At 45.6% G+C, this 27,918-nt stretch overlaps 2 protein-coding genes across 2 annotated transcripts; one reads left to right on the top strand and one right to left on the bottom strand.

Annotated features, from left to right (window-relative positions):
* Positions 1 to 150: 150 nt before the first annotated feature.
* On the top strand, positions 151 to 14,353 carry SCTR (secretin receptor; the record flags this gene model as incomplete). Its single annotated transcript, XM_079538807.1, is given in 14 exon segments — positions 151 to 176; positions 178 to 370; positions 2,950 to 3,076; positions 4,893 to 5,003; positions 7,934 to 8,037; positions 8,325 to 8,422; positions 9,155 to 9,287; positions 9,981 to 10,134; positions 10,226 to 10,286; positions 10,810 to 10,879; positions 12,629 to 12,720; positions 12,816 to 12,954; positions 13,133 to 13,174; positions 14,177 to 14,353. Coding segments are annotated over 14 exon segments (1,527 nt in total).
* A 5,926-nt stretch (positions 14,354 to 20,279) lies between these two features.
* On the bottom strand, positions 20,280 to 21,437 carry TMEM37 (transmembrane protein 37; the record flags this gene model as incomplete). Its single annotated transcript, XM_079539124.1, has 2 exons — positions 20,280 to 20,852; positions 21,417 to 21,437. 2 exons carry the CDS (start codon positions 21,435 to 21,437, stop codon positions 20,280 to 20,282), a joined length of 594 nt encoding a protein of 197 aa, XP_079395250.1.
* Positions 21,438 to 27,918: the final 6,481 nt, after the last annotated feature.

The following is a 27,918-nucleotide window of genomic DNA, read 5'->3' as shown; positions in this document are numbered from 1 at the left end:
ACCCATCAATAGCAGTGAGTAAAAGCCAGGAAGGCAGGCAGACGATAGCAGGAACATGCCCCACAGAGGTGCTGTTATTCTTGGGACAGGAGGCTGCTGCAGAGGAGGAGGAGAGCTTGGAGGGTGGATGGGGGGGTCCTGTCACTGCTGATGCTGGCTGGGGTTCTGCAGCTGAAGCATTGGCTCAGGATGGTCAAAGCTGGGAAAGGAAAAAGCGAGGAGGGAAAGGGACAAAGTGAGGGGAGCTGAGAGGCAGGCAGGAGAGCAGAGACAGCCTGGTGATCTCTGGTGCATGAGGGATGCGGGAAGCGGGCTTTGGCTGAACATGTGGACCATCTCGGTGATCATCTTCGGGATTTCAGCTGTTCTGGTAGGTGCTTGGAGCTATTTATTCCTGATTGCATGGAATAATGTTGAATGAATAAATGCACCTCTATCCCATGAAGTCGCCGTGTCTTTCCTTTAAAGGTCTGTGTGTAAGCTGGGATTTATTTATTTTTATTCTTGCTTCTGCTGCTTCCCACACTAATTGACAGCATTCAGACAGCCAGATGCTGGCTGCCTCTGTTTCCCCAGCTGTATAAACGGGAAATGTTACTGCTTTGGTAAACTCAGGAGGGAATCTCCTTAGGGGAAATGCCCACCATTGCTAATGCCTCCCCTGATTGGGGCTGAAGGAATATCAAATGATATTTGCCCCACACACTTTGGATTTTCCTTTTGGCTTTTCCCATTTTCTGGGAATTAATGTGCAGATTGCTGCTGTACTCCAGTCACCCAACACCATCAGAAACACAGCTGAACCTAGAGTGTCATCTCTGAGTGCTTTCCAATTCTGAAAAGCACAGAAAATTGAGTCCAAAATCTGTCCACCCAGTTGTGAGAAGTTAGGAGACAAACCCCCAGTCCGTATAAAGAATCACTGCTGCATTGGCAAAATAGCTCTTTGTCCCAGCAGGGATCTGCCTTGCTCTCTGATAAAACCTGCCTAGATGTTTTAATTGCATTGGGAATGCAGTCTGCATTGCTTTCATTGTGTTTTGTACTAAAACATCAACTGTGCTGGTTTTCTTGCCATTTGGGTTTCTTATTTTTAGGTACCACCAAAAGGCTCTGTAAATGGATGTCTTTATTCTGGGTGCTGCTGAGAGCACCTCCTTCAGCTCGCTCTCTTTCCAGTCCTTCAGAATACAAATTTTGTTTATGGCATACAGCCTGGCATCCTTTGTTTTCCCTTAAGCCACTTGTGAAGCTTGGACCACTTATTTTCAAATTAAACTGTGTGGAAATTCAGTGGATGCAAATAATCTTTGTATTAAATAGCATTTAGATCCACTCCTTCACAGGTTAAGAAATGCACTTTGAACACTGAGTTAGAACAACTATTTCTGCTTGGAATGGATTTTATGTGATTAGATTTCTTTTGGCATCTTAAATTTTCTTTGATGAAATAAGAAGTGTAGCTAACATGATGATTAACGTTTGTTTTACATGTGCTTATACTGCAACGAGCCACCCTCATGGAGACCAAGCCAGTTCTGTTGATCTTTTTAAATGTTCAACACTTCAACACTATGGTTTTTAACATATTTCCAAGACAGCTTCTGGAAATAATGCAACAGAAGTCAGCTTCAGGTCTGAACAGTTGCATTTGTTCTAGTGTGTGATGAAAACATTGATTGCTTTACTATTGGTAAACAAATGTTCAGCAACAGAGAGTGATAAATAATGTTTAAATCATCTGTCAGTGTTCAGAAATGATCGAATTCAGCCTTCAGCCAACAACAGAAACAGCTAAATGCAGTTACATTTCCTTGGATGTATTACTCCATTTGGACATCTCTCGTTTTTTTCCAGGATCGAAGGGATTTAATGCTTTTAAATCCTGGTACCAGAGAACAGCTTATTTAACCTGAATTCTTTGCACAAACAATTCAAGAAAATTCATTTCATTATGCAAAAAAATGATTTATTTTAGTTTTATTTATTTCATAGCTCACAAGGAGCTATGCAATTTGTCATAATGGGAACCTGGGTGTAGCCAATATTTTCTTTGTTTAAAATGATGGAAACAGCTAAAAGTGGTGCAAGTAGATTTTCCTGCTCACTGGGGACCAAGCAGGTCTGTTACAAATGGGAATCAGGCTATCATGTTGTGTGGGAAGATTTGTTATCATTAAGCATACTGCAAGGTGAATGGACTAGGATCTTGTCCTAAAAATCACCTTACAATGATGTTCAATACATGCCATTTTAATGGCAGATAGCTGTTTTGTACATTAATTTTGGCTCAGCTGCATGTAACATAAACTGCACATTCAGTGACTACATCAGGACTGAGTTAAGACTTATGTTTTAACCCTTCCTTGTGAGAAAGGAGGATGGGGAAGGAGGTCTGTGAAAGAATGAGCTCAGGATGATTTACAATCAGTTCTCTTGCAAGAAATCTCAGTGAAGTGCTGCTGTTGGCTTCGCTCCTACAGTTCCATGATCGGTAGCAGGGGAACAGGCTTGGGTGGCCTGCAGCCAGTGGACATATTTGGACTGGTTGTGTAAGTGAATGTCACCTAGGAAAATGAACTGTGAAGGTCTGTGGTTTAACACTGCCAGCAGTGGCTGATTAAGCACTCCAGGAAAGTCCAGCAGTGCCCTGAATGTTTCTGCAGTCCTTACGAGGATCACCTTGCTCAGGCACTTTGTTTAGCAGAGTAACAGGCTCATTTCTCTCAGTAACAATGTCAACAAATGGGAGAAAGCAGGAACCAAGTCTGTACTTGCCTACTGCTATCAGAAAAGAGCAGACTTAATTAAGAAAATTGACTGCATTTCAAGGAAATATTGCCCACAACCAATTGACTGCATCAGATGGAGAGTAGGAGCATAAGGAAGGCAAGCGTTGCTAAGTAAGTTTTAAGAGGAAAAGTAATTCTGCTGCTTTTATGTTTTCAGATCAGGGCTGTCCCTCCTGTCTGCGACCTCCTGAGTGTCTTGAAAAAGGAGGAAGAAAACTGTGCCGAGATTTTGTCCCTGGAGGCAAGGAACAGGACGCCTGAAAACGATCTCCTCCTAAGCTCAAGTGAAGGTGGGTGAATGTGCAAGCTGAAAGCTGTTCTCGAGTCGGGTGGGTAGCTCAATATCCCCATGTTCCTCCAATAGGAGGCACACAAGCAGTTATTTAAGCTTGCCTGTGATTGGAGAGTTAGCTCTGGCAGCAGCTGGGTCGGCAGCCCCACGTAGCACTCAGGATCAGGATGGAGGCAACAGATGTTGTGTCTGATTAGCCATCACCGCTGGGGCTGGGTTTGTGTCATCCATAATCTTGCAGACTGAACTGATCCTGAATGGCTTCTGTAGACCATGAGGTGGCAAGATCCTCATCAGCACGAGAGGTGACGGTGCTCCATGAGACGTGCTCTGTGCAGGGTTTGGAGCAAGTCATGAGGTTTTTGCTTAGTTTCAAAGCCTTCCTCTCTAGCTGAGGGTGTTAAGACACATGATAGTTTCGCTGTTGCCTGGCCCACAGGCAGGACTCAAAGGGAAGATCTATTGCATATTTTTTAGCTTGCATTTTTCTCAGTGTTATCCATCCCTGTGATCCATGCAGACTGATGGGTGTGAGCTCTGCCTTGGGGCGTGATGATAGTGGAGTACTCAGAGGAGCTTGGCAGATATTCCAAAATGCAGATCTGTCTCATTGCATGTAAAAGAGACTTAATCTAGTTTTCAGTTGTATCCAAATCTTAAGCATCCTCTTCGGTATTTTAATACAGGAGTCCACTGCCCTCTGTGCCCCCTCCCTATATCCACACAGAAAGAAGCTAAATGAACAGGACTGTGTTAAATCTATGAGAATGCGTTTCCAATGGCCATCAAAATAGCTCTTTAAACTGTTGTGCAAAGGGGACGAAACAGGGCACTGTGGTGTGAGTTCAGGGCTACCCATGTAGCAGAAAGCATTGAACTGAAAATGGGCAGAGTGACTCAGCCCGTGTATGTCACCGTAACTCTGCAAACACACCTTCTCCTGGCAGAGAAACTCCCCCAAAATAAACAAGGACAGGGTACACAGCTGTCCTCACGTAATGGTTTCTGAAGAGAGAGCACAGGAATTTCCTTCTGCTGGTCTTTATTCAATGAGGGTCTGTTACCTTGGTGAATTATAAAATAATGGTTTTATTACAGGAAATAATGCTTTCAGTCTGCAGATTTCTTCATCCTTTAATTATCTGCATGTCTGAGTTCTGCGTGGAGATAATCCTGCAGGACTTTAATCTAAAGAAGAAGAACAAAGCTCTGGGGACCCTGTGCCTGTCCTCAGTGTACCACGCAGGGAAAGAGAGCAGCTTTGCCCAGTATAATTCTGAAGCTGTTTAAACTCTTTGTCAGGTTGTGCTTCTTTGTGTTTACACAAGGATTATGCAAAGAAAACATCGGGCTGATTCAAAGTGGGAGCTTTAGAAAAGTTGAAATGTGATCTAAATGTTTTACCTCTGCTTTCCTTTATCTTTCCAGCACCATTCAATAGTTCCCAAACTGGGAGGACAGGGAGCAGAGGAGGGCCTGATGTAAGGCTCAACACAGCCCAGTTTGCTGTGTGTCTGGCTCTCAGAGACCAGAATGGGATGCTGGGGTTGGTCTGAAACCAGAAGGACCTGCTCTGTCCCATCCAGTTCTCAACAGCACCCAGAAGGACTCGCTCTGTCTCACCCAGCAGGGCATCCCTGTTACCATAGCTTCTTTAGCCCTTGGGTGATGCTGCACGGTGCTTTGCTGAGGGAGGTGGTGTGGTGCTTCATTTCTGGGAGATGCCGCATGATGTTTCATTGGTGTGTAATATTGTATGGTGTCTCATTGCTGGGAGAAGTTCTATGGTGTGTTGTTGTTGCCCCCAGGAAGATGTGCTGGGATGTGGGATAACATGAGCTGCTGGCCTTCGTCTGCTGTGGGATACACTGTCAGTGCTCACTGCCCCAAATTCTTCCAGATGCTGACTGGGAAACAAGGTAACACTAAAAGTACACTGAGTGTTTTTTGTTCAATGTGGTGTTTAGAGAGATGTCACCCTCACTTGAAGGAAATTCTGTCCTTTTAAAGCCGGATGGCCACCTAGCAGCTCCATTTCCATCACTAAGCTAAAGGTGAGAAAGTAGTAAGATGTTGCAAGAGTTTGTTTTTCTTAGTCAGTCAAAGAAAAGTGGAGGAAATAAATGCTGTCATGTAAAGCAGCTTTTTCACTTAATTTCTTAAGGGAAGGGAGCTTTCTTCAGTCAGTCTGTCTTTTCTTCCAAATAACTCTGACTGGTCTCAACCAAGCTTGACGAGAGCGAAAGTTCGCACAGCATTAAGTTTATGCAAGCTTTGGCAGAAACAACCAGCCAGGTAGGGGGAAAGGTCCTCTTTTGTGCCTCCCTCAAGAGGAAATCTGTTCTGGGGTTCACCTATTAGCTGTGACAGTCTCCATACAGAGAAGTGGCAAAAGTGCACAGAACTCAGGTTTCATGATCCCCATGGCTCACCAAACTCCTTGCTCAAAAAGAGATGGGCTCAAGCAACTATTTTTTTTTTTTTTTAATGTATTTTTCAGTTAGAAACCAAGTGAAATTTATTCTCAGTACAGTACAGTACAGTAATCGCAAGCCAGTAAGTAGTAGTTTCTACCTGCTTTCTGCTCATTTCTGCTTTTGAACAATGTCTGAGAAATGTGCTTCCATTTCTCTCTGTGAGTTAATGATTCAAATCAGGAGAGGTCGGCTTTAGTTATAGAATGTGAATTAATGAGGTCCAGTGCTTACAGAAAAGCAGGCATTGATTTTGTGGAAGGAGAAACAGGAGACAACATATCAGATTGTCTAATAAGGATTAGATAACTAGGAGGATAAGCATTCAGCACTCTAAATAAAATCAGGCACAAACTGTTTGCATCGAAAGAAATACCACGCTGCTTTCTGTACATACAGACAGCAGCTACCCACTGAATCCTGTCATCTTGCATGGGGACAGAGGAAACACGATACAAAGTCACAGTCTTTCTGTCGGGCACGTGCTCACAAATCTCCAGCACAGCAATACTGAGCCTTGAATGTGTACAGTGCAATCCGTGCTGGTGCAGCCACTAGAGGGATCCGCTCCCTGCCTCTGCCCAACCAGCCAGAATCGGCTTGGGAGGAAAACAGGAATTTGGACATCCAAAGGTCATAGCTACATGTTCAATGCGCATTGCATTATCTTGGAGACAGATAGGCTAACAGCTTTAAACTTTAGTTGCTCTCCTGACTGAGAAGCTGAGAGCTGAGCTACTTCTGATAAGCATTAATCAAAGTGACAGCATTCGAAACAGAACTTCTCCAGGCTGAGCAGTCCCAGCATTCTCATATTATAAGTTCTCCTGTCCCTTGCTCATCTTTGTGGCCCCATGAAGACAGAACAGTGGGGAGAGATGTTTGGGAGAGCTCTTTCTCTTGCTTTTGTTGTTGCTGTATACTGCAGCAGAATACAAAAAAACCTGTTTGAAAACAATCCTGGCCTTTCCAGTGATGTTAAGCTGGAACAAGATGTTCATAAAAGCATCAGAGTAGTAGTGTCAGGGTACTGACACACCCTGAGCTCTTCCCACATGGAGATCTCAGCATGTTTGCAGTGCTTTGCAGTTGTACAGAGGTGGGTGCAGAGCAAGTGAGGACACGTTCTCAGGTCACCAGGATAAGTTCAGAGGCAGCAGGAGCCCCTGACTGTCCTGACAGCCCCAGCAGGGCTCCAAAAAACATAAACCACTGTCAGACACCACTGTCAGACACCACTGTGTGCATATCTTCCTCTGTTCTCTGAACACTGCAGGGATGTTTTGCAGAAACTGGATACCTCAGAGTCCCTGTGGCTAGTTGTGTATACAAAAATAGACTTTCAAAGTGTCTTCTGTCAAGATTTCCACTAAGAAGGGCTGCCGATTTCAGGTTTTCATTCCAAACAGCGGTGAAACAGGACACTGTAAAGGGTGTCTCCTTACTGGACAGATGCATGTGATTAGGACAGCAGGCAGTGGTGTTATGTCTTCGTGAAAGCTTCTCTTCAGCCTATAGCCTATACCTGCATGGTAGGGCCATTTTCTGCCAGTGAGATCAGGAGATGTTTAAGGCAGGACTGCCTGCTTCCACAATTAGTGCAGGACATGAATGTGAGCACGTTCACACCTGTCCTGCTTAACCATGTGCATCTTGGTGGCTCAAGTCACACTTGACTTGGGGAGTTGGACGCCCAAATAGGTGAGAAAACTGCCCTGTACAAACATCTGTCTGAAAATGAGATGAATTCTGTGAAAGCCTCTTTTTCTCCATGGACTGGGAAGACACAAAGGACTCAATGAACCTAAGTGTTTTCCTTTCAGAAGTCTAACTTAACTGAGTTAGCCTAGCCTCTGATTTCCATTAAGTGCAAGATGATGCCTGGATCTGACAGTGAGGGCAAGCTTTTTGCTTTCCATTTAAATCCTATCAATAAAAACTGTGCTGGTCTAACATTTTGCATTCTTTTCAGACTGTGACAAAACATGGTGCAAACCTGAGTTGGGAACATCTGAGTAATTTGTATGGAGTATGAATCCATGATTGAACAAATCGTATGTTTGCTGATCTTGGAACGCTGGCCAAGAAACACCAGATGTACTGAACAGTATTATTTATGTTGCAATTAATAAAAACACATCCATCACAGTCATCCCTGAATTGGCAAACAATATTATGACCCACACAAACACACTGGGCAAGTATCAACATAATCAGCTCAGCTGCATTTCACCTCCAGCTATGCAGAGCTCACTGCCTGGGGAGAAAGTGTTCCATTGCTCTTGGAGCAACCCTACGCATTTGTGACTGACTAACAAAGGTACAATTTAAAATGCTTACACCTGGTTTTGCCTTTTTTTGTTGTTAACATACAGGTTTTGTCTATCGAAACTGCACCAGCGAAGGTTGGTCCCATCCATATCCAAGACCAGATATTGCTTGTGGCTACAACGTCAATGACACAACAAACGAGGCGAGAGTGAGTCAGAGTGCCTGTGATCTAGCATTGCTTCTTTAGAGCCCTGGGGGAGGGACGTGCTCAATCTGATAAATAGAGACTGAATAATGTGATTTACCCCAGGCAGGGTTGTGTATAGGTTTTCTTCAGCACAAATGTTTCTTCAAAGGCTTGCTGAGATTAAAACTTCAGCAGCTGATTTTACAAGAAAATCTACTTGTTAAGATACAAGGGCAGCCTTCTCTTGCTAGGGGCTGATTTCTAACAGATGATCAAAGGTGAAGATGAGAATATCTGTTCCCCTGCAGCGTTCCTATTTCATGACCCTGAAGACCATGTACACCGTTGGGTACTGCACCTCCCTGGTGACGCTGACAATTGCCTTGGTGGTCCTGGCCTCTTTAAGGTGAGGAGAAGCATCACTGGTTGGGTTTGATCAGGACCTCTGGTCATCTCAGCAAACACAGACACTTCTGGTGTCTTTCACAGCAAGTTAAACATTGTAAATATTTCTGAAAAGCTTCGCATAAATCAGTGATAGGAATGAGCTGAGTTCTGTTTCCCCAAAAATGTGAGAGATTTTCTTCATATTATGTTCTCCTGCCTTCTCCAAAATGTAGCTGAACATAGTTTGCAGGCTGAGGTTTGCACCACTTCCATGATAAGATTTTGCCATGTGTCAGTGTCCCTGGGCAGGCTCTCTTTCCTCCTGCTGCTCTTCTCTTCACTGGAGACTAAAACTTTGCTCTAAACACTGCTGTGTTGACTTCTGGGAAAGCATTGCATGTTTACAGCAGTGACCTGACAGACAGCTTATCTTAATGCATCTTTATAACCTGGAATTTGCACTTTAGTCCTTATTCAGTGACCAGTACGCTAGACCAAGCGTATTGGCATGAAATCCTAGTTCTTCTAGCAATGTTTGCCTTTTTTTAGTACCTGAGTGGAGCAGATGTGACTTCAGCTTTTCAAGGCCTTCTTTAGGGTGTCCTTCTTTGGAAATGCACAAATCTTCTTTCCAGAGACAAAAAAAGCTGTGTTTTAATTTCTCAGCTCAGCATTAAAAAACTGACATGTGTTGTCTAGGAATGTTATTTCATAGGAATGTTAGTTCATAGGAGTTCTGTCTTTGTTACAGGAGACTTCGCTGTACGAGGAACTACATCCACATGCATCTCTTCACATCATTCATTTTGCGAGCCTCATCAAATTTCATCAAAGATAACGTTTTGTTTTCCTCTGAAGACACAAACTACTGTGAGGCATACACGGTAACCCTCTGCCTTCCAGCTTGCTCCATGCTTCAGCCTCCCAGCAGGATCTCATCTGTAGTTAGCATGCAGGGAAGGAAATCTCTGTCCTAGCTTTCTATTTATCATACTGAGAGAGGTATGAGGATGATAAAGGAGCCCAAGCTGGAGCAAACACACAGAAACTCAGGTGTGCTTTCTCATGGCTACAGATGCCCATTTGCAGGTATCTACGATCCCACCAAGTATTGGAGCAGAGGGCATCCAAGTTGCTCAGAAGTAGATGTCTGCATTCATCTGCTGGCCAGCAGTGACTGGTGTCCACAGAAGGCACCCAGTGTTCAGTACATGGACACAGAGGCACCTAAATATGGCTGCCACGGCCTGTAAACATGAGATAAACTGGGGTGGAGATTCTTACATGAATCATAGATCCTGGTAAATGGTGCTTAGAGGGAAAATAGGAGAACACATTAAATATTGCTGACTTGTACTACAGTTTGAGAGCTGCTAATAAGATGCAAGTTTGCAGCCTCAGGTTCTGGAAAAGAACCACATAAATTTGGAAACGTTTTTTTCCTCTTCTTTTAATTGGCAACAAAATATCTTGAAGATATTTGGGATCAGGGCCCTGGAAAACATGTTCAATGCTTTAAACTCTCTTGAAAATAGATACAAATGACAGAAAAAGTTAATTACCCTCTGTTTCCTCAGGCTGGCTGTAAGCTTACCATGGTCTTCTTTCAGTACTGCATCATGTCTAACTACAGCTGGCTCCTTGTGGAGGGACTGTACCTCCACTCTCTCCTGGTCATTTCCTTCTTCTCAGAAAAGAAGTTCCTTTGGTGGTTCATCACCCTTGGATGGGGTAATGGTTCTCCTTTTAGTAAGAATAATTGTCAGTCTTTTCTGCCTTTGGGGTGGATTTGTGGAGCAGTGACTGGCTTTTTCAATTGCAGGTGCCCCAACTGTCTTTGTTGCTGCTTGGGCGACCGCAAGACAGCTCAGTGAAAATATTGGGTAAGCTGCTTGGAAAGGGCCAAGTTGTGCAGATTGCTGTGGGGATTTCCTGCTCATTCCACACCACTGGCAGCCAAGCAAATCAATTGCCACTTAATTGTGGTGCACAACTGGATCCAAGCACAGGGGAAGAGGAAAAGTCCGGCTAAGCAAGCTGAGAGACTCAAATTTCATTTGAGCATTTCTAGGGGTGGGAGATGACTTTCAAGTATGTATTCATCTTGTGAAGTTTGAAACACCTGCACTTGATCAGTGAAGCTTTGTTCTTTTCTCCCTTGCAAAGTTTTGGAAAGTTTTGAAGCAGGAAAAACATCCTGCTTTAAGAGCAGGATATACTTCTTGTCCAGTGCAGGTGGACAGTTTTCTGCTTTCCCAAAAATGTTGTACCAGATAGGTGGGAACAGGAAATTCATATTGTAGAAGAGGAAGTAGGGACCTACCCGAAGTGCAATACAGACCAAATCCCTTTGAAAACAGACCAGTGTTTTGATAACTGAATGCACCTTCTCTTCTATTTTTGCAGGTGTTGGGACATTAACACAAATGCCAATACCTGGTGGATCATTAGAGGCCCTGTAGTTCTGTCTATTTTTGTAAGTCTTTTCTGGAACAAGCACATTCAAACTGTATTTTCAAATATTGTCAAGTTAGACATCATCTACTCAACATACTTCAGAAGTGTGTTAATGAACCAGTCTTAGACATGTGCCTGAACTGGTGTGACACATGAATTACTGCTTAAGCAACTTCTGCACAGCAGGTATTAGTCAATGACCAATGCCCTGAAGCCAAGTTGCAAGGGAACGCTAGAGCGTCCTCCCAAGAAGCAAGAGCCTGAAGATCAGGTTTCCACATCCTGTTGATTTCATATGAACTTGGCTGGCTTGTGGAAGCTTGTTTTGGTCTGTTTCAAGGAAGGCTTTGGAGGAGAAACCGAGATGCTATACATTTCAGTACAATAGCTTTTCTGTCTCCTGGTCACTGCCCCTCTTAGCAAAGCCAAAAACAACTTGCCTGACACGATCATTAACTTTTGTTTTCAGCAATGAAAGCAGCTCACAGGTTTCACACACTGTAGGTCAGTAGACAGCAATTAAACTGTTAAGGCATTACTCACTGAAATGAGATATAGGCATTGAAAATCAGTGTGAACCTGCTGGGTGAAAGGCAGAGCTGATGTAAAGAACACTTTGGCACAAATAATACTTTACGTCTATGGTGTGAGCAATTGCTTGTGCTCACCTTTGTAGCTTCAGGTACCGAGGCCCTGGAACTGCTGCTTGGAGATAGTTGTTCATCCAAGTGTGGTGCCCTGGGGGTCTGCAATGATTCATGTAAAGCTGCAGTAGAGGAAGGCGAGAGCTGCTAGTCTAGCAGCCTTCTGGCACTCCAAGCCAGAACCCAGAGGTTTGTGGAGATTTCCATGTTGCCAGCAGGCGCCATTATGTTTTCAAAACATGAACTGCAACACTTGCACACTCAAGGAAACCCAAGTCAGAGGTGGTGGGTTCAACCCTGCGCTCATTTACCACTAAGCAGTCCTTTCACCCTCACAAAAGCTGCGGAGCACACAGGGATTCAGGGTCAACGAAGCCCTGGCATTCACTTTTCCTAATGACTGCAAGGTGAAACCCCAGTCCTCGTTCATCTCTGAGAGTTCACCTCCATCCGGAAGCCCTAATCTGCCTCAGGCGGAGCCATCTGCATGCTCCTGCCTGCTCACCTAGCAGAGGCTTTTCTCAAACCCATAAGCCACATAGGCAAACAAACAGCCAGACCTTGAGAATTCAGATCTAATCTCTTTATTCCTCTCAGCACACGGTCCTTAGCAGTTCAAAGGGCAGAAAATCAACACTGATAAGCTCCTTTGTGCTCCCTGACTAACGAGTGTTGCTGTGCTGCTCACTGGCAATTCCTCCCAGGGGGAATCCTCCTATTCCCAGCAGATTTTCATCAGTAAAAAGCTGATACGGCTGAGATCTGATCTTCTGAGTTTAAAAAAAAACAAAACACCAACAAACAACACCACAGAATCCTCAGGCCTCAACCCCATATATCTCAACACCCCCACTGTATTTCCCTGCCTTTCCTTCGTGGACACAGCTAGCAAACACTAGGGAAGCCCCTAAAGGCCGGGAAGGCTGGGAGACAGGGATGGACACAGTGACAGCTACTAATCCTACATGTCAGCCCCAGCCCCTCCATTCTCCCTGCTCAACTACAACACTCCCAGTGGCTCTGCTGAGGCCTGGCAGCTGCACTTGTAGTCATGGGACATTACTGTTGGCTTGATTTTTTAGTAATATCTTTCATTTTCTTCTTCTATTTTTTTTTTCTTCCAGGTTAATTTCATTCTCTTTGTCGACATTTTAAGGATCTTGATGAGGAAGCTCAGCTCACCTGAAGGACGGAGCAGCGATTTCAACCAGTACAAGTTAGTCCTGCACACTGCAACTTTACACCATGTCAGCTCTCCTTGGCTCCTTCTGCCCCTTCTACACCAGCTTTCCCCTTTGTTTCTGCTCTCAGGAGACTTGCCAAGTCAACACTTCTCCTCATCCCACTCTTTGGGGTTCACTACATCATCTTTGCTTTCTTCCCCGAAGACGCAAGTAGTGGCACAATGGAAATCCAGCTGTTTTTTGAGTTGGCTCTTGGATCATTCCAGGTAATATTTGACATGCTACTCTTTTTAAGGCAGTAAGAGGAATAACGTGAAGCTCTGCACAGAACAGAGCCCTAGTGGCAACAACAAGCTGCCTGGTTTCCTTTCAGATATCTCCTCCAAATTTAAAAGCGGAAACTGCAGTTCTAATTCTGTGACCACAGTTCTTTTTATCTTTCAGGGTTTTGTCGTGGCTGTACTTTATTGTTTTCTTAATGGTGAGGTGAGTTTTGTATAAATAACATTCTTTCCTGTTGCTCAAGTATATCTCATGAATTAGTAGGATATGTTCCCCCATGAGTTACACATTTTATTTGAGGATTTTCTTTCCAGATACTTAACATCACCCCTGAAATGCCTCCCAGGCAAACCTAGGTCATCATATGCCAGATGCAAACTTCACTGCTTAACTACTGCAGCCCTTTCCTAAACCAGATGGCATTATTACCATCTGGCAGTACAGGATGGCAGTACTACCCCACACACTGTCACACTGAAAATCAGAGCCCAGTCCTCAAGTATGATGTCATCATCTGTCATAGCATGTGTTTTCTCTGCTTGATCCTTGGGGAGGGAATTCAGAAAAAGCTGTATCAGGTCTAGATTTATTAGGACTCTCACAAGGCAAAGCCTTCGGAAGATGACTGTTGCCTTTGTTGATGCATAATTCCCAGCTCTTGGTGCTGGTAGAGGCAGGGGAAAATGTCATCCAGACCTGGGAGATCCCGAGGTTATTGGAGGGGAATTGAAAAACCAAACTGTTAGTGTCTAGAAGGTCGGAAGGAAAAGTCTCTTTGAAAGGAACGAGGGCTTGAAAATGCTTTGAATGGTGCTTTAACAGGGTTTCAGAATAAGTGGTTCAGAAAAGAAAATCTGCACTTATTTTTTACCCTTAGTGTCAAAACGTCCTGTTTTGTAAATAATACAAGAATCCTTGACAAATCCAAACCAGACACTTAACTAAGGCCAGCTAGTCTCGGTAAACAGCTTCACCAATAATTAAACAGAAAAACAGGTTGACAGAAAATCACGTATCTACAGCAGCGCTATCTCCAGAAGTGACAAGACACAGGCCCTGCCCTCGTCCCTTAAATGTGGCTTACATAAACAAATCCAGACCTTGGCAAAGGTGACAGTCTCTCCCTTTCCTGTTATACTGCTCTTCTCAGTGCAGGGCTCCAAGGTAAACCAGCCAAACCAAGTATTTTGTGGTCTTTCTACCTAGGTTCAGCTGGAAGTTCAGAGAAAATGGAGACAGTGGCACATAAGCAAACACCTGCGTCAGCAGCTCAGCACCTCAGCGAGTAACGGAGGAAGCGGCCTAACTCAAGAGATGCAGGTGACCAAAGCGAGTCCACCAAAGGACAGGAAGGCAACTCCCCAAAGATCAAGCATGCTTTAACACTGCGTTCTTAAGGGACACCTCCATGCTCAGATACATGTGGTTAAATCTCATGGACTGTGCTGGGAGCCTTGTATATATATATCCCACAGTGCGACTTGGCTGTAGATCAGCACTTCTTGAAGCACATCTGTTCATCTATATCCTGTGTAGCACCAGAGTTACTTTGCAAGGCAAAATGGGCCAAAACGTTATTCTCTTATTTGGGTTTCTGACCATAGTCATTTATGTTTCTGTCCATATTGATATTTTTAAGTTGCTATTTGTACCTTAAATGTAGCTCCTCGTTTTCTGTGTGGCTCCCTTCCAATCCTAGGCCAGGCTGGTGGGTTTCAGATGTTATGCCCTTCTTCCGCTGTTGAAGCTAGAAAGATATTTAGCTTTGCAAGATGGTAGTTACAAACCATCCTTTGATAAAGCCCATGGGTTTGATATGCAAGCCTAGAATTATATGCACACCTAGAATTTACCAGGGATCCAAGTCCTTCAGTTGTGGTGGACAGTGACAGACACAGTGAATACAAACCACAGTCAGGCTTTTGCTTCAGCTGTGACTGCACGTGCATTGCGTGGGTACATTCCAGTGATGGAGTTTTCTTCCTTTGTCTAACAATAGAGATCTTGAAAATAACAGTGGTCCAGTTTGGTTTTTTTATACAATTGTGGGTTTTTTTGTTTTTTTTTGTTTTTTTTTTGTTTGTTTTTTTGGTTTTTTTTGTTGTTGTTGTTTTGTTTTTTGTTTTTTTAAGGTAGAAGGAGCTATTTTAGCAAAGACCAAGAGTGGCCATGAAAATTGCCCTTGTTTGAGCCTCAAAAAGATAAAAGAATTCAGCTACCAATGCAGTCAGGTCTGCTATTTGTTTCTGTATCTTTACCCCTTCGAGGCAGTCCTTACCAGGCATTCCTTGAGGGCAAAGATGAATGAACGAAATTCCATCTGTCACTTTCTCCCTGCTGGTGGTCACACATAAGACATCATCAAAACAGACACAGCTCTGCCAAGTGCTGACAAGAGGCATTCCCCAACTGCTTTGCCAAAACAGGTCACCTGCAGCAATGGGAGAGCTGGGCGTCCTCAAAAGCAGAGGGGGAAAAAAAAAAAATCAAATATAAAGGGGTGAACTGGTTTCCAGGAATTAATTTTAAGCTTGAAAACAGCAAGGATTTGTGTCAACTTTGTCCTTTAAAACTCAGCCGAAATGAGTGGAAGGAACAGCAGAAACTAGATCAGTCCTGTGAGTGAGAAGTGAGACCCCACTTAAAGGTAAAAGCTCCTGCTTCTCACTGACTTTCTGAAGTCAAGTAAACCCTTCTAGTTCTGAGGCTTTTACTCAGTCCCAGGTCATTTTCTAAGACAGATGTGTCCAAAAAGAGACAACCATTAGCCTTATTTTCTCACTAGCCCAGAAAAGCTGCAATATGACCAAGCAGAGTGAAACAACCTCTACATTCCCTGTCTGAGAATTGAATATTTGCAACTCAAGCCAGAGCAGCTGCTTGTTTTAAACATAAGTGCCGTCTTCTGGAATGAAGAAATACGTATCCAGAGATCTAATCAGGTGTAATTTTGCAGTTCTGATGCAATTATTTGCTATCCTAGAGCCTGGCCCAGCAGTGATGGCACAAGGTTGGATGGAGATGGAGAACTGCATCTCCATAAAACCTCACTGATATCAGCTGGTGTTGGCAGTCCTCAGAGCTTTGGGAAGAGCAGATCCATGATGGCAGGAGCCAGAAGCGGGTGGCCCCATCCCTGGCACTGCACAGTAGGTGGTGGCACCTCACCAACCTTCTGCATGGACAATGTAAAAGCATTCTCCCCTACTGGGGATCTCTGTGATGAGCCGCACTAATAGATGAGTGGTAATGGTCTTAAGTTGTACCAGAGAATCTCAAAGTCGGTTATTAGGAAAACTTTCTTCTCAGAAAGAATGGTGATGCACTGGCACAGGCTGCCCAGGGAGGTGGTGGAGTGACTGACCCAGCAGGTGTTCAAGAACCATGAAGATGTGGCACTGAGGAATGTGGTCAGTGAGCATAGTGGGAGTGGGTGAAATGCTATAATGTGATAGAAAGCACAGCAATAACAGTAGGTTGGCAGTCTTAGGCTGCAGCCAGTGGGGACAAACCCAAATGCAGCAGCAGCAAAAACAAAGGAAGAAAAATTAGCTTACCTTTAGAAGGCCTTTAGTAGGCAGGGATCTACAGCAAAATACCCTCACCTTTGCTGCCAACCCTTAAATGAAGGGATAGGAAGGATCCTGGCTCCACCCCTTCTGGTCACTCAGTGCACTGCTTGCACCTGAGCTCCCCTGGGTTGGCCCTGCAATCCCACCAGGTGCTCAATCACTGCTTCAAGTGTGACTTAGCATTTCTGCTACAATGGGTCAGCAGTTGGACTGGGTGATTTTAGAGGTCTCTTCCAGATTCCATAATTCTATGAACAGGAAAGAAGAGACACTGATCTATGGGATCTCTGAGATGACTGCACATAAATGAACAGTAACAGGGAAGTAAATTTCAGTGAGCAATGCAAAAACCAAGAGATAAAAACCACCATTTGGGTTCAGAGCACAAAGACTCCAGCTTCAATGCCCTGAAATTACCAACACAAAGGCTGAGCATGAACTCCATATTCTGCATTCACTGATTTTCCCCTTCTCAACACTTGCTCCTCAGTATTCAGTGCACAGAAGGCATTTGTTATCAGCGTGCCCTCTTTCAGGCAAGCAGTTTAACATCCTCCTAGGATGCTGGTGCAAAGCCTGTAACAACTTCTGGCTATTCACTCTAAGTCACTCAAGAGGCTGTGCAGCTCCACAGGCAGCAGCTCCTTCAGCCCTAACAGCAGCACAGTGAAACGTAAGGCTGAATTTAAGAGGAAGCGATTGATGATTTTTTTTTTCCTCCCAACACAGCAACAAGGAAGTTCCCAACAGAACTGTCAGAAGCCAAAAAGCAGTACTGCTTTGCAGTGAGTTGCACAATGTTTCGCTGAGCACTGAGGGAGCTGCAGTGAACTGTTTCAGAAGAGGGGTTGTGCCAGTTCACAGGGGTTGGAGCCCTGGCTGGAAAACAAGTGAAACCACATGAAGGAGACGGGTTAGAAGGGCCTCTACCTACTCAGCACTGGGAAGGGAAATCCAGGCAAGGGTTCTCCAGAGAACACAAAGCCAAACAATGCTCAGCCCACAAACCAGGTATCCCTCAACACACAGCCCACATAGCTGATGTGGGCTGAAAATCAAAGTGGCACTAGCAGTCCAGGATACATTCCTAGCTGGTATGGCTTAGACCATCATTTCTTCATTCTTATCTGCAAGCAACGTTTTGTGCACAAGTTCCCAATTAAAATTGGAAACACAGAAAGTCAGAACAGCTCATTAAAAGGAGGCAGTGTTCATTGCTTTGCTTTTAAGAGATACTAAACCTTACAAGATAGATCAATGGCCTCTCCCATCAGGACAGCACCAGGTGATAATTAACTTGCTTGAGATTACATAAAGCAATGCAGTGGTGATGCTGGAAACTTATATTCCTTGCATTTAGCTAAACCTATTAGCACTGCAAGCCTTAGATAAAACCTATGTGAATACATCTGTACTCAGTTACCACTTCTCTGGGCCAAATGAGCACAGCTGGAGAAAGAAGGAGGATGCTCTAGACACAGGGTGCGGTGTGGGAAAAGGGAAACAGAGGACACAGGAAGGAGCTCTTTAGCTGGTAAACATACCACATGCAGCAGGAAGTCATTCAGGCCTGTGAGGTTATCTCTGTCTCCCACAAAACACAGCCGACCTCTCCTCGTTTCATAATACAAGCAAGAAGGCTGCGTGGGTTGGTGTTTGAGACGGAGGGGAATGGAAAGGGGTGTTCAATGGCTGTGCAGCCACATCTCCTTCTGGGGGAGCTCAGCAAAGCATCAGGCTGATATGTTTCCTGAGTAAACACACAGAACTGTGCCTGGATGCTACATTAGCCCTGCTCACCCCTCCCAGCCCTTAAACCTGCATTCCAACTTCTAGCTATAAAGAGGGAATGACAATTCCGTTATTTCAAAGACATTTATTAAACAAAGTTCAGGATTATTGCTCAGCGCTTCCACAGGCTTCAGAAAATGAACAGTCACCAACTGCTCTGCAGGTTGCTGTGTGTAAGGACAGCTGTGAGACAATCAGCCCTGTTTCGTAGTGTTTTGCCACCAAAATGCACATTCACCCTGCACTGCTAAGTCAAGCAGTATTATAACCAGTCAGAAAAAAAAGTTTTGGTATTTTCCCTTGAGGATTCCTACCCCCAACAAAAGAGCTCTTCTGCAGGGAGCAGAGGGCATCTTCAGATCACTCTCAATTGCAAAAAGTCTTGCAAGAACATAAAGGCCAATTGACATTTGTCTCCCCCTACGAGGCATAAGGCACCAGCTGGGGCACACTGCACCCTTCCCCAGGACCAGGGCCGCAGGCAGCGTCCCACAGACAGTTCTAATAGCAAATGCCACCAGGAAGGCATTCAGTGAGGACACACCCAGGTTTCTGGACAGGGGGGATTATCCTGCCCAGCACAGGCACCCCAGAACTGGTGCACAGTGACTTCAGCCATTCAGCCACCCTATAACCATGGGGTGCAGCCACCTGGGACTCGACCTTGCCAACTCTGGGGCAAGAACCCAGAAGAAGTCCTAAGGCTTGGGACTGCTTACAAACAGTTCCAACTCGAAGCTGCTCATTTGTGCCTCCCATGGCCTTCCTGCTGTAATGTTTTTGTCTCAGGTATAAAATAGGGTTCAATTGCATGGAAAGTAAGAATCTTGCTCAACAGCTATCAAACTACAGAGATAAAAACACATAGAATCACTTGTCCTAAAATGAAATACAAGCTGTTCTAGCAGCAGATACAGACGCCATTCAATCAGAGGCCCTCAAATACTCTGAGCACATTTATCTCAGAGTCAACAACAGTGTACGTGGGAAAGGCTGAATGCATTTGGAGCAAAAAAACAACGAGGTCTTTTGCTGAGGTCTTCATCAGACAACATGGGGAACTTCAAAGCTGCAGAAGTTTCAGGGATTAACTGGGGCACTGTCAGGGAGCGACCAGCCTCCATGGACTTCCACCAGCTGCAGCAGGTCAGAGCTCCTCTAATCATCTCTTCCTCCAAGGTTAATCAAGGGCTTGTTCTGACCAGGAGGACCTACATTCTCTCTGCCCAGAAGAAACATGATAGAAGACTCGCCTAGAGGATGAGCTCATTGCATATCGAGTCTGATGATTGAAACATCCCAGCAAACTGGTGTATGACAGGACGTGGCCTGCCCAGCCACAGTGCCCACCCAACCAGGGAGTTAGAAAAGAACCCAGGATGAGCAAAGTCCCATCACAGCAAACTATATATGGGGCTGTGGGGTGGCCACCAATCTATAGATAGGACAGATGCAGAGAATGCAGCAGCACGCAACACGGGATCAGGTTGAGGTCTGCACGCCTTCTCTTTCAGAATAGAAAAGAAGGAGCAGGACCCAGCAAAGATTTTCAGTAAGCTGTGCCAGTACGCACAGCCAGGCACAAGCACATCCCTGAGATATAACAAAGCCATGAGGTACACTGGAGCTGGATCACATGTGAGCTCTAGAGTGTGGGGAAAAGCCCAGCAGTACTGCACCACAGCAGCACAGGCTGGGTAAGGCCCAGGGCTGTGCCCGCCGGTGTAGGCTACAGCCTGCTGCCCTTGGCATGCTCAGTGGAGGTTTCCTACTCTGTTCACCCTTCCAGAGAGCCACGTGCCGCCGGCAGCCAGCCCTAGTCCGTGCCTGCCATGCTGCTCATGCAACGTAAGGCACCGTGTCCTTTTCAAACTTCATTAGGCTCCCTTTTCTTCCAGTCTAATTGGCAAAGCTGATTATGCAGTGGCAGAGCATACCCTTTGCACCTAAATCTTCCCTGCTCCGTTTTGGGGGTGCGTTATGCTGTTGATGTGGAGCCCGCTGATCCCGTTGAGGAAGAAGAGGAAGGCGGCAATGAACTCACACCAGTATGTCAGCGTGAAGCCTGTGAAGGTGAGATGATCCTTCATGAGGATCAGGAAGCTCAGAACCCCAGTGGCTGACAGTAGAAACGAGCCGAGGATGAGCACCGAGCCCATGGACCACTTCCTTCTTGAGCTAGCATCTTCGCAGACTTGGGAGACCATGAGGAGCTCCAGTCCAAAGATAGCCACGGCCACGGCAGAGGACACCGTGCTGCGGATGAGGATCATGCCCACATTGAGTCCTTCCACATGCGCCAGGCGCAGGTCAGTGACACACCGTGGGGCGCTGTCATTGCCGATGGCACAGAAGTGCCACAGGCCAAAGAGCTCTCCCTTTGTCAAGAGCCAGCGGCCGTCACAGACAGAGATGGATGAGAGGACCACAGCGATGGCCAAGCACAGGATGATCAGGCTCCGGATGAAGGTCTCAAAGAAAGCTTTCTGGGGCCTCCTGTGTGCCAGCAGCCTCGGTGCCTGAGGGGGAGGAAGGGAAGGAGCAAAGTGAGAGTTATGAGAGCTGCATTAAGCTGAAATGAGGCCAGACGGATGAAGTTCGGGGATTTATAGGAACAATGCCAGTGGTCAAAGTGCCATAGGTTGGCCACACCATGCCACAACGTAGTGACAGGTTGCACTAAGGCATAAGAAGGCGACGCTGCCCTTCAGGCTCCCTGGCATCACCAGGGGTGCTTGCATGCCAGGACCCAGCTTTGCATGCCTTGTCCCACACTGAGCTGCCTCCTGGCAGGACTGGGTGAGCAAAGAGCCCCCAGGAGGGCAGAGGATGATGGCTGGGAGCTGGCAGCTCTAAGCCTGGCTCTGCACCCCCGGGTTTGGGGCTCTGCTCTAGAACACTGCACACTGAATCCCACCAAGGATGTCCACGGTGCCGCTGAAGATCCCAAGCAGCCCCACCAACGGGAACCAGTACCGAGAACGGGGAAACCCGAGAAGTCCGCCCGGAGCAAGAGCCCCCCGTCGGGGCAACAAGTACCGCACCCTGCCGGCCCCTCCCGCCTTCCCCCCGCCCGGCCGTACCTGCGCCCCGATGGCCGTCATGCTGCCGGCACAGCTCGCAGCCAAGTCGCTGGGGCGGGCTGCGGCCGCGGCTCTTTATGGCCCCGGGGGCGGTGGGCTGCCCGCCCGCTCCGCCACGCCCGCGGGGCCGGGGCGCCCTCCGGGCCCTCCCGCGGCTGAGTCAGCGCGGCAGCGGCGGGCGGAGCTCAGCTCAGCGCTCCGGGACCTCGGATCCGGGCTGTGCCCCGCGTCCCCGCTCGGAGAGCCTCTCCACGCGCAACCTGGGGCTGTGCTCGCTCTTATCGGATCCCGGTGCACTTCTCGTTACCTGTCTCCACCTGTGCTGTCAGCAAAAAGGCTCTGCTCGTAAAGTTTTATGCCCTGGTTCTTTTTCTTACGCGTGGTTTGTTATCTTGTGAATTACCGATCCCTTTCTGCAGCAGTAGCACCAGTTGTGCCCGCTCCATGGGTGTAGGAGTGTCTCTGCCCGCAGCCCTGCTCCAGGTCCTTGCCGGGGCAAGCCAGCCGTCCTGTGCTGATGGTCTGCATGCAGACTGATGGCAGCTGGACACAGGCAATAGGTATCTCTCGCTGCTGGGATTTGGCTTGGGCTGTTTCCTGGAGCATTATTTCTAGTATTTTTTCTTCTAGAGAAAGGCATTCTGAAAAACATGTTTACGTTGGGTTTTGCAGTTCACATTTTAATGATAATTCTGACCTTATTCTTCCTCTTGTCCTACAAAAGCTTTATCTTACTTGTTTCTCTTCCAAGCCATGTACATAATTGCATTATATTTTTATCAAACTCTGCTTTGGGATTTTCCTTTTCTGCAACACGTGGTGGATTTGTGCAGGGTCTGCTGTTAAAGCTTCCTATGTGGCCTTGTGCTCTGTGCCAGTTTTTGCTTCCTGAACTTGTTTCCAAGCGAAGCTGATGCTTGCTATGTCCCTTTCATTTCATGTTCACCATGAGTGTGCTATTTGTTATACAAGTTGAACAGTATTTCCACAGCTGCACTGACTACACTTGCTGGTACAGTTGCTGTTGTATTTCCAGCTTTAAAGTTCTAGATTTAACAACGCTTACTGTGGATTGAAATCTCACAAAGGCTGTGCTGTTTCATAGGGCCTGAATTTTGGGTGGTCCATTCTGGAGCCTGGAGTTGGACTCAGTGACCCTTATGGGCCCCTCTGACTCAGGACATTGCATGCTTTGCTGCACAAAATGGACAAACCCTGCTTGCACATGAGGGTGCAGCCAGAGAGAACGCATCCACACTCAGTGGCAAAAACCTCATAGGCCTGATGCTTCTGTACCATAGGTTCTGCAAAGCACTTGGACTCCTAATTAACAAAATAATTAAGTGTAGATCTAACTTTAACACTTGTGTTTTCCTAATGGCTTCAGCCATCTATTCTGTGATGAGAGGTGCTTCCTGCTGAGCAAGGGCACGTCAGGGAGCAGCAGCGGGAAGGCGCACGTGAGTAAACATGTGCATCAGCTCTGCAGAAGGAGGAACTTACAGTGACTATTTTGGAAACCAAAATGCTCCATTGCACGCTTGGGTTCCTGAGCAGACACAAAGTTACGTGCCATGCTGGTTCAGCAGGGAAAAGGACAGGCTGGAGGTGGCATTTGTGCAAACCCAAAGTCAGTTTCAAGTCCTGCCTTTAATTTGGTTTCCCCCAAATACAAACTGCAAACCAGAAATTGCAATGCAATTAACACTGGGATGTAATTCGTCCTTTCGGATTCGCTCTTTGCAGAAGTTGCCAAAGGAGGACGCAGATAATAGTGGTGTGTTAATTAGTTACCAGCAGTGTCTCTCCTTGTTGCTGGGCCGGAGATTCCTGCTGGTAGAGATGTGGGATTTATAAACCTGCCGGAACCGCACATCTTTCTCACACAGAACAAATTTCCCCTTGGAACAAAGTGAACCAATTTTACTTTCTGCCTTTTCCAGATAAAACATCAGGGCTGCTCAAAAGACAGATTGTGGGAAAGTGTCTCAGGACGATTGTTTTGGAAAGCTCTGTATGAAAAGTGCTTTACAATAACAAGAGATCTATGCCTAAAAAGGAAAAAATAAGAAACTGATATTTTTGTCTGCAGAGATGTTAACTGCATCACAACAGTATGGCAGACGACCTTTAAAACTCTTCCAATGTATTTTTGTTGCAGCTGTGTTAATTCACTTGGGCTTGGGACAGTGCCAGTTTCATTATTCTGTTTATAAAGTCCCATTTCTTCATTGTTCGAGTGGGTATTTCACATCCTCTCCCTGGAGAGAAAATTTTCAGGGAAACGTGTTCATAACCAGAGCTCACTGTAAAACATGGGAATAGCTTCATCTGGCTCCATTAGCTTAATAATAACTTCAACATCGAAGAGCCTTCTCCAGCTTCTCTCCTGCAGAAGAAAAAAGAACAAACACTGAAGCTCAAAATTACTTGTAAGATTTCATTTGTCTGTTAAAAAGAAAAATTCTTTCCAATAATGTCTTTATAACTCTTGAGGTGGCAACTGACCTGGCTGGGAATTTCTATCTTTGTTTCTATCAGATGGCTATCTCAAGGTGAGCTCCCAGCCAGAAATCGAGCTGATCTTGGAGACAAATTGATCCTCGGCACTTTGTGGGCTGACCCTTTGGGAGATGCCAAAGGACAAGATGATTTCCTTCACATCTGCCCAAAAATGTGAACATAGGGAGTTTTATGAGGAGGAAGAAGTTGTCTTGCCTCATTGTGTTTTTGTTTTTGTTTTCTTTTTTCCTTCCAGTAGATAGAAAATACAAGCTCAAGAAGCTGTGTCCAGCTCAGGCTGGGTTCAACCCAAAACCAGCTTCTGGAATGGGGTAACAAGTCAGCTAGTTGCCGGCAGGAAGTTCTCGAGTCTGGCAGCTTCAGAGAACTCAGCAGTTATACTCAGCAAAACGTGCCCCAGGCGATGGATGTAACAGAAGGGGGTTTGGGGCTGTACCAGGGCCCTACAGCTCACACCAACCCCTTGTCACAAACGCTTCAGCTCACGGTTTTCCTCACATGGCTGCAAATCTCTGCAGCTGACAGGGCAGCCCTCACACGCACAGGGACGTAGTGAAGCGTGTAAAGAGGAGATGGCTCCTGGGCCAGATGGTTTCGCTTTGCCTCTTGGCTGCACGCCTCCCTGCAGCCAACGTCCTTACTGCACACAGCCAGCCGGGGGCATCACGCATCGCCGATATCCCGCTGCAGAGCTTTGGGATCGTTCATCCAAATGATGCGGCAGCTGTTGAGGTTCTCGTAACTTGCAGAAAAACGTTGTTAATGTGCTGCCCGTCACAGCGACTCCCAGATCCCTCCCAGACTAAATCTAGCTAAAAGTGAGAGGAGAAACTTTAAAGAGAAGGACAGACTTAAAGGAGTACATTTTGTATTCTGGAACAAAAAAGTTTTTCTCGTTTTCATTGGTTATTGGACCTACTGCAGCATTGCACTACAGAGACTCAACATCAAGGCTCAGCTCTTTCTCTGACCACCAAGAACTCGCTGGCTTAGGACACATTGCAAATTCACTGCAGCTACATAGTCAAAGTTATAAATACCAAGTACACTGAAGTAGTGGGCATACGTTTCTGATTCAGAGCTCAATTCAGAAGAGCCGCGTGCCTTCTCCTCCCAGCACTGCTATGTGGGGAACACCATGTCTTGCACTCTTGGGTGGAGATGAGCAAGGTGTCTCTGGCTATGGCAGCTAAGCAGTGTCATTTTGATGCTTGTCAGGGTGTGGAATTACCTGCCCGAGGCAATCCAGACTTGCAAACAGAAAAAATGTGTGACTTAGAATCCAATGGGCAGAGATTATACAACATCCCAATTTGTCAGGACTTTGGGCTTCACGACAATAAGGAACTTCTCACTGCAGTGGCAGTAGTTGGAGCTACAATAATCTTTGCTAACACAAGGACTATTGCAGAAGGGAGCTGCTGAGCCACCGATTCCACGTTCAGGCTGTTTTTCATATCACTGCTTTCTTAGACTTACTGAGCTTGAGTATTTGGACCAGAGGTACCAGGACTGCAAGGTGTCTTCTCCTCAGGCCCATGCTTATTGACCACATTAAACTTTTCAACAGCTTCTCCATTTTTGTGAACAGTCTCACGTATTGGAAGGTTTGCAAACAGAGGCAGGACACACCGAAGTTTTCAAAACCCCTCTGTACACTGTCATGTACTCTTGATAGAGCAAAGGATTGCTCTAAAACTGGATGGCAACATGGTTGTTAAGAGATGAATCAGTTCTACCGAGTGGCAAGAGGGCCAGACCTTGACAAATAAATGTACAAGCACTGGGAACAAACAAACATCCTGAAGCCACAGACAGAAAAGGAAATGAAAGCTAAAATACTACTGCAGTGACGCTTAACACAAAAGCTCTATGTTACTATTCTAGAAAACCACCCATGTTGTGTTTCAGTTTTGACAGATATGCCCCTTCCAGTGGAAATATAAGCTCATTTTGTAAAGGAGACCGACTCACACCTAGGGTGGAGAGACATTATTTGCTCTTTAAGTCAACAGCTGAATACTAGTTAATCTATAGAGCACTTATCTGAGTTTAAAGGTGCTTATACTTGTGAATGAGAGGGAAAAAAAAAATCAGTCTTCTTTTGCTGTATTTCTGTTCTATCAACTTCTACCCTTCCTAGTTTATTACTGGACTCTTTCAAACATGCTGCGTCTATGTGATATCAACTCGTCTTAGTTCACAGCACTGACAACTTGCAAGACAGTAACTTCTGGAATTAGCTGTGGCATTCAGAAACATATCCAAGCCTTCCATTAATAATCAATCCCACCAGCATGCACCGCACAGCTCAGATGCTCACTCACTTCAAACTGGCATTGCCCAGTATTGCCAGCTCTGGGCACTCTGTAGATAGATGCCTGTATTTTAAACAGCAAACACAATTGTCACTTATTCTTAGCAAGCACTATCATCGGGGTGAAATAAGTTGAAAGGTTAAAACAGTGGTGTTAGGAAACATGGTCACTCCAGATTAGGACTGGAGAATTTTGATAGAAAGATGGTCACATTCTGCAGTTCCCCTCAGACTGCCTCTTAATCAAATAGGAAACAGCTTCTTGGTATGGAACAATTTGTTGTGGACCTAAAGCAGCATAATGATAGGGATCTGTTAGAGCTACAGAAGGAGGATTGCACCTTCAAGTTTTTGGTAAGAGCGAGCAAAACCCATGAGAAAAAAAACAATGTGGAAAACAAACACTCCCCTATAGCTTCTTTAATTGCACTGGGTACCAGTCTATGCAAGAACTAACAGTAGAAGTGCAATAGACAGAAGTCTTATCACACATGCAAGTTAGCATTTATTATTGCCTTATCCAAAGTCCAGATTCCGTTCTGCACGCACTGCAAACTCAGCAAAGCAGATCTGAGAGCATGTATGCCAGCTGGCCTCTGACCTGTGGCGTGTTAGGCTTGTTCCAGAGCATGTCTTTTCCTTCCACAAACACAGCAAGGATTGGGGTGTTGCTGTCCTTTCTTTCATCTAACACAGATGAAATAGCAGCAACTCCCTGAATGGGTGTCAGAACAACCTCCTGTTTTGCAGCACTGCCCAGAAACATCTGCTCCTCCAAGCATGTCTTATTTGAGGCAGAGCAGTGATTCTGAAGTTATATTTTGGTTTGAGACTTGCTGCTGCTTCTGTTTCAATATCAAGGGCTGTATTCCTTTACGGTTGTCTATTTTTACCACTGTTTTAGTTTAATAAAAGCAATTACCTCTACCTTCAAATTTGCCTTCAGATGTCCTGAGACCATTCCTGCTGTGGCATTGCTACTGCCAAGGCATTGCATCTCACTCCCCCAAAGCCAGCACACACTGTGCAGCCTATAAGTCAGCAATATATTCAGAATAGCCACACAGCCCACGTGTTTACAAGACATTCACCCTGCTGCCAGACCACCAGCACCTTGATTGAGTTCACAGCCTTTTTCAAGCTGTAGCATCCATAAACAATGCAGCATTCCTGGAGAGAGAGCGCCTACAGGAGGTCAGCTCACAAACAGCACTCAGCGCTTCAGTAACGATTTCTCCATTTAAAGGTCATGCAATCAATATTTGTGTGCTGCTTCTCATCCCAACACTGCTTACAGTCATCAGTACCTTCCACCTCTTACTGCAGAGCTCTTGCTTCTATAACAACTCACACTCTGCAGCTTCTGAGTTGTACAGCTGATCACCAATGGGCAGACTAGATATGAAGACCACTGATGTTACTGTCCTCAAAACTCTGAAAAATCAATCCTAGTTTTGATAGAAATCATGTTGGCAAAGCATGTTCAAGTACATAAGCTGCCAGCAAACGAGCAGAAGTGGAAGCATTTGCCATTGAGTTGCATTCTGCTACAAGCTGGCAGAATCTTCCACTGCTAGCCAGCGTGACAAAATACAGCTGCAAAACAGAGCCTGCTGTGAAATTCAGGGCTGGCAAGGAGCTAAGAATCCCTTCTGCTGAATG

Source organism: Tetrao urogallus (genome assembly GCF_951394365.1).
Source record: "Tetrao urogallus genome assembly, chromosome: 8".
Taxonomy (NCBI): Eukaryota; Metazoa; Chordata; class Aves; order Galliformes; family Phasianidae; genus Tetrao; species Tetrao urogallus.
This window is presented reverse-complemented; position numbering and strand designations above follow the sequence as displayed.